General features: G+C 66.5%; 1 protein-coding gene across 1 annotated transcript; it reads right to left on the bottom strand.

Moving 5' to 3' along the window:
- Positions 1 to 185: 185 nt before the first annotated feature.
- On the bottom strand, positions 186 to 4,314 carry GNAT1 (G protein subunit alpha transducin 1). The gene is made up of 8 exons (XM_030044005.2): positions 3,991 to 4,314; positions 2,834 to 2,876; positions 2,465 to 2,606; positions 2,233 to 2,390; positions 2,027 to 2,155; positions 1,812 to 1,941; positions 1,568 to 1,721; positions 186 to 1,310 (listed from the first exon to the last, which is right to left on the bottom strand). The coding sequence occupies exons 1-8, from the start codon at positions 4,094 to 4,096 to the stop codon at positions 1,120 to 1,122; spliced, it is 1,053 nt and encodes a 350-aa protein (XP_029899865.1). The 5' UTR covers positions 4,097 to 4,314; the 3' UTR covers positions 186 to 1,119.
- Between the last annotated feature and the right edge of the window lie 1,808 nt (positions 4,315 to 6,122).

Here is a 6,122-nt window from a genome sequence, read left to right as displayed (position 1 = left end):
CCGGGGGTGGGCATGGGTGTTTCACCTCTGCAGGAGGACTGGAGGGGCCCCGGGGCTGGGAGAGGGACACGGGGTGGGCTGGCATCACCCCGGGGGCTTGGCAGCATCCCCTGGGTGTGGGAAGTGGGGGTAGCAGCGGGACCCTTGGGGAGGGAGCTGGGCCGTTGCTGGGGGGCTGAGCTCCCCCGGGGATGCTGGCTCAGCAGCTGTTGGTGCCGCTGAGGCGGGGGGGGGGCATGATCACTCACTGGCCTTGCAGCACGGGGGATGGTGGCACCCAGGGGACCCCAGTACCACGCAGTCCTCGGGGACACCCAGTGACCTGTGGCCCTGAAGGAGATCTCGTGCCCAGCAGCCCACAGGGACCCCCAGCTCCGGGGGACACCCATGGACACCCTGGACCCAAGGCACCCGCAGCACCCCCCAGCTCTAAGGGGTACCCAGGGAATCCCAGGACCCCCTAGCACCCAAGGGACCCCCCCAGCACCCCTCAGCTCCAAGGGGTACCAGGGACCCCCAGCACCCTGCAGGACCCCAAGGGGCACCCAGAGACCCCCAGTCTCCTTAGTACCAAGGGTCATCTGGGGACCCCTAGCACCCCCAGCTCCAAAGGGAACCCAGGGACCCCTAGGACCCCTCAGCCCCAAGAGGTATCCAGGGACCCCCAGGACCCCCCAGTACCCCACCAGCTCCAAAGGGAACCCAGGGACCCCTAGGACCCCCCCAGCTCCAAGGACTACACAGGGACCCCCAGGACTCCCCAGTACCCCTCAGCTCCAAGTGGCACTCAGGGACCCTCAGCCCCCCCAAGGGACCCCCAGCACCCCCAGCTCCAGAGGGAACCCAGGGACCCCCAGCACCCAAGCTCACCCAGTGTCCCCCAGCACCCAGCAGCACCGGGTGCCCCACAGCGCCGGCCGGCGGGAGGGCTGGTGGGGAGGGGGAGCGGGGCCATGCCCCCCACCCAGGGGTGGCTCCAGGGCCGAGTGGGTCAAATCCCAGGGGTCTGGGGCAAGTGGAGATGGTTGCAGAGGTGGGGGGGGGGGGGGGGTCAGCGGTGGGGCTGGGCTCCAGGGGGGGGGGAGGCCCGGGCTGGGGAGGGGGTGCTGGGGCTGGGGCTCAGAAGAGCCCACAGTCCTTGAGGTTCTCCTTGATGATGATGTCGGTGACGGCGTCAAAGACGAACTTGACGTTCTCGGTATCGGTGGCGCAGGTCATGTGGGAGTAGATCTCCTTCACGTCCCGCCGCATGTTCAGCTCCAGGAACTGCAGCTTGATGTAGTTACCCGCGTCGTCGTAGGTGTTGGGACCTGGTGGCATGGCAGTGAGCGGGGTCCCCTCCTGAGCCATGGGTCCCCCCGCCACGGGTGCTGGCCCAGCGTCACCCAGCGCTCCCCTGGGTGGGCAAACCTTGCTTGGTCCGTGAGCAAGGCTAGTGCGGCGTCGCTTGCGTGGGGTGCTGAGGACACCTGGTGGGTGGCTGCTGCAGGGTGCTGGCACCCAACCCTTCACCGCACCCCACCACCACCCACCCTGCACCCGGTGGGAGACCCGCTGCCACCCTCACCGTCGTAGTCCGGAAAGCAGATGCTGAGATGGGCCTTCTTGATCTTCTCCAGGAAGACATCCTTCTTGTTGAGGAAGAGGACGATGGAGGTGGTGGCGAAGTAGCGGTGGTTGCAGATGCTATTGAAGAGGTGCAGGCTCTCGTGCATGCGGTTCTGTGGAGGGACACAGCCCCATGGTGACCCCCCCCCCACATCGTGACGGGGACAAAGCGGAGGCGGTATAGGGTGGTGAGCTTTCCTCACCACTTCGTCATCCTCCACCAGCACCATGTCGTAGGCGCTGAGGGCCGCGATGAAGATGATGCAGGTCACCCCCTCGAAGCAGTGGATCCACTTCTTCCGCTCTGAGCGCTGGCCACCCACGTCAAACATCCTGGACAAGACAAGAGGGGGTCAGCACCCCCCCAACCCCTGCCCACCACCCTGGCACCAGCCCTCACCGGGGGCTCGGCCCCCACCTGAAGTTGAGGTCTTTGAAGGAGAACTGGGTCTCGATGATGCCGGTGGTCTTGACGCGAGAGCGCAGCACGTCCTGCTCCGTGGGGACGTAGCCGGGAGTCACCAGGCGCTCCAGGTCTGACAGGTAGCTGGCCAGGCACACAGCAGGCATGAGACAGGGGTTGGCACCCGACAGCCCACCCCCGAAAACACCCCCACTACGTACTAGCCAGCCGAGTCATTGAGCTGGTACTCAGAGGCGCGGTCAAAGCAGGCTTGGATGCCTGTGTCCTTCCAGAGCCGCCCGATGATGTCTGACAACTCCTTGGGCATGGTGCCCTCCTCAATGGTGTCTGAGAGGTGCAGAAGCTTGCGGGCATCGTCCTACAAGGGAGAAGGGCTCAGTGGGGCCGGGGAGCTGGGGGACACCCCCCTGCCCAGCATGGGGTGCTCCTCACCTGGCGAGCCGAGTCCCCATACTGGATGTTGAGGGTGGTCATGGCCCGCACGATGGCCAGCATGGACTGGAGCGTGTTGCTGTAGATGATGGCGATGAACTCCAGGCATTCCTCCAGTGAGTAACCGTCCTGGTGGATGATCCTGGCAAGGGAGGGGGGGGCGTGGGGCTGAGCTGGGTGCTGCGGGGTGGGGGGGCACCCACGGGTGCAGCATAGGGGTGGGTGGAGCACTGGTGGATGGGGTGACACATGGGTGCAGTATGGGACTGAGCTGGGCGCTGTGGGTTGAGCAAGGCACTAAGGGGTGGGTGCACAGGGCAGGCACATGGCACGGTGAGGCACAGCCAAGTGGCACCCCTTGGCACTTACTTCATCTGCTTGACGATGGTGCTCTTCCCCGACTCCCCTGCTCCTGCGGGGACAAAGCACGGGTCATGGCAGTGCCCACGGCAAGGGCACCCCGGCTGTGCCCCGCGCTGGACCCCCAGGACCCCCGGTGCCTGGCACGGCTGGGGGGCACTGGTGGCCATGCCAGATCCATGGTTCAGGGCAGGGGGATTACAGCCTGGTGCCAGCTGGTATTAGGGTTGGGCTGAGCCGCTGTGGCTAATGGGATCTGTGGCAGCTCAGCCGGGGACATGCTCGGGGACCCAGGGGAGGGGTAGGGGACATGGTGGCATCGCAACCCCGCCAACCTCCACCCGATGCCCCAAGCCTGTGCAGGGCAGGAGGACGTGCCCTGGGCTGGGCCAGGAGGACAGCGATGGCACCCATGGCCCCACGACATCCAGGGCACCCCAGTCCTTGGGCACCACTGGGGCAGCTGGGAGGGACCCACAGTGCTGGGGGACTGTAGGGACAGACACAGGGGTGGTGATGTGAGCTGCATGGGGGTGCCTAGGAGGGGTGAGGGAGGCTGCTGGGTTGGGGTGCTCGTAGGTGGTGTTGGTGAAAGCTCTTGAGATAGGTTGGTTGGGGTCAGGGGGTGCTGGGAGTGGGGGGATGTTGGGTGGGCTCGTTGGGTTTGGGGGCCACCTGGAAGCTGGGAGTTCTTAGCTTGGGCTGTTCAGATGGGTTGTTGGGTTTGGGGTGCCTGGCAGGGAGGTGGGGGGGGGGGGGGCTGTTGTGCAAGTTGTTGAGATGAGCTGGTTTAGGGGACCCTGGGAATGGGGGGCTGTTGGGGTGGCCTGGTTGGGTTTAGGGGTGCCAGTGGGGCAAGAGAAACATTGGGTGGCCTTTTAGGGTGGGCTGGTTGGTTTTAGGGGTGCTTAGGAGCAGGGGGCTGTTGGGTGGACTGTTGGCGTAGGCGGGTTGGGTTTAGGGGTGCTGGAGGCATCAGGGAAACTTTGGGTGGGCTGTTGAGGTGGGTAGGTTGGGTTTAGGGCTGCCTGGGAATGGGGGTGCTGTTGGGGTGGACAGGTTGGGTTGAGGGGTGCTGGGAAGTGTCAGAGGACCATTGGGTGGGCTGTTGGGGTGAGCTGCACAAAGGATGGGTATCTCCCCCAGGGTGTCGTCCCCCCCCATACCCAGTAGCAGCAGCTTGACGGTCCTGGCATCCTTCTCAGCGTCCTCCTTGAGCTTCTTCTCCAGCTCGCGGGAGTGCTTCTCCTCGGCGCTGGCCCCGGCGCCCATCCTCGGCCCCGCGGCCCTGCGGCTCACCCGCTCCTTGGAGGTCAGCACCAGGATGGGCAACGAGCTCCAGCCCCCCGCCGCCTCCAGCGCTCGCCTCCCTGCGCCCGCCGTGCCCGTCGCCGACTGCCCCGCTGCCGCCGCCGCCGCCGCACACCCGATGTGGGCCAAGGACGGGGCCAAGGTCCCGGGGGGCCGCACGGCAGGGTGCTGCGCTCAGCACCCGTGGCTTAAGCTGGGCCGCCCCCCCCCCCCGCCCTCCCCAGATAAACCCCCTTAAATCTGCAGCGGGCTGAGCTCAGCAATCCTGCAGCTCCCGGCGTCAGCGCTTCTGCCGGGGGGGGGGCCCAAGGCCGGCCAGCCCCCCGCTTTGCCCCTGCCCTGGGGCTGTGACCCCGGCCACCTCCGGGGACGTGGGACCCCCACCTAGCTCCGGCTTTGCTGTGGAACCTGGAGTGGGGGGGGCTTGGAGCTGGGGGGCTCCTCTGGGGTCTGGTAGAGGCTGGGGGCAGTGGGTGGAAATGTCCCCATTGTTCCCCAGCTCACGCTGGTCATAACCCTTGCTCTGGACCAGTGCCCACAGTCCCCTCCAGTAAGCCATCCCAGTGTCCCCAGGTCCCTGTGCCCGGTGTCCCCAGGAGCCCCTCCCCTCTGTCATCAAATGCCAGCCCCAGTCACCCCCCCCGTGCCCCCAGAGACCCTTCCAGGACCCTTCACCAATGTCCCCAGGCCTCCCGGGTGCACTCCTTAGTGTCCCCAGCCACCCACCAGTACACTTCCAGTGTCACCAAGCCAGCCCGGCATCACTCTCTGGAGTGGCCCCAGTCACCTCCAGCAACACTTGCACAATGCTCTCAGGGGGGTACCCGAGTACCATCCCCAGGATCTCCAAGCCCAGTAACACTCCCCAAGGAGAAATCCCAGTATCCCCCCAGTGTCCCCAAGCAATCCCATTCCCCCCCCAAGTGTCCTCAGGATATGTCCCCCCAAAAAAACCTTGCCCAGTGTCCAGGGGCACCCCAGTGCCACCGCCGTGCTCCCACACCAACCACAGTGACCCCTCCAATGTCCCCAGGCCGCTCGGTGCCCCTCCCCAGTGTCCTTGGGCCACCAGTTCCCCCCTCCCGTGTCCCCAGCGCTGCCATCGTGGCCACCCCAGTAAGACTTAGTGTCCCCAGGGACATCCCAGTAACCCCTCTGTGTCCCCACGCCCCGGCCCCCAGCGTCCCCAGGCCCTGCCAGGACTCCCCCAGGTGTCCCCAGTAGAGCCCAGTGCCCCCGTGTCGCGACCCCCCCACGATGTCCCCAGTGCCCCCCCACTGCGGGGCTGGTGCAGAGCCGGCCTCGGCCGCCAGGGGGCGGAAGGAGCCCGCCCAGCTCCCCCAGTACAGCCCTGCGCCGCCCCCAGTACGGCCCTTCACCACCCCCAGCGTGCCCAGTACTACCCCCAGTTGTAGCCCCGCACCTCCCAGCGCTGACACCAGTGCCTCCCGGGACTGCCCAGAGGAGGCTGGTACCACCCCCGTTGCCCCCTGTACCGACTAAAGTGTTCCCAGTACGGCCCGGTACCGTCCACTACCACCCCCAGTGTCCCCTGTAGAGTCCGCCCCCTGCCCCATGCCTGCAGTACCACCAAGCACCAGCTCCCAGTACCAAATCCTAGTGCTCCAGTACTTTCCCCAGTGCCCCCAGTACTGACTCCGAGCGCTCCCGGTGCCTCCAGTAACACCCAGTGCTGGCCACTAGCCCAGACCAGTGTACACCCCCAGCGTACCCCTAACACCTCCCCGCATCCCCCATCCCGCCCAGTGCCCACCCCCAGCACCCTTAATACCACCCAGTGCCCCCAGTGTTCCCAGCACACCGCTGCTATGTGCATGCCCAGGGCCCCCCCCGCTTCCCACCTGGCTGCAGCCCAGTTCTGCACCCCCCGGCAGGGCTCGGGGGCAGAGTTAAGGGGATTATGTGACAGGGGCCAGGCAGCAGTGCAGCCCCTGACTGCCTGCTCCCTGCCCGCTCCCCATCCCCG

This window comes from Aquila chrysaetos, chromosome 20 (genome assembly GCF_900496995.4).
Source record: "Aquila chrysaetos chrysaetos chromosome 20, bAquChr1.4, whole genome shotgun sequence".
Classification (NCBI taxonomy): Eukaryota; Metazoa; Chordata; class Aves; order Accipitriformes; family Accipitridae; genus Aquila; species Aquila chrysaetos.
This window is presented reverse-complemented; position numbering and strand designations above follow the sequence as displayed.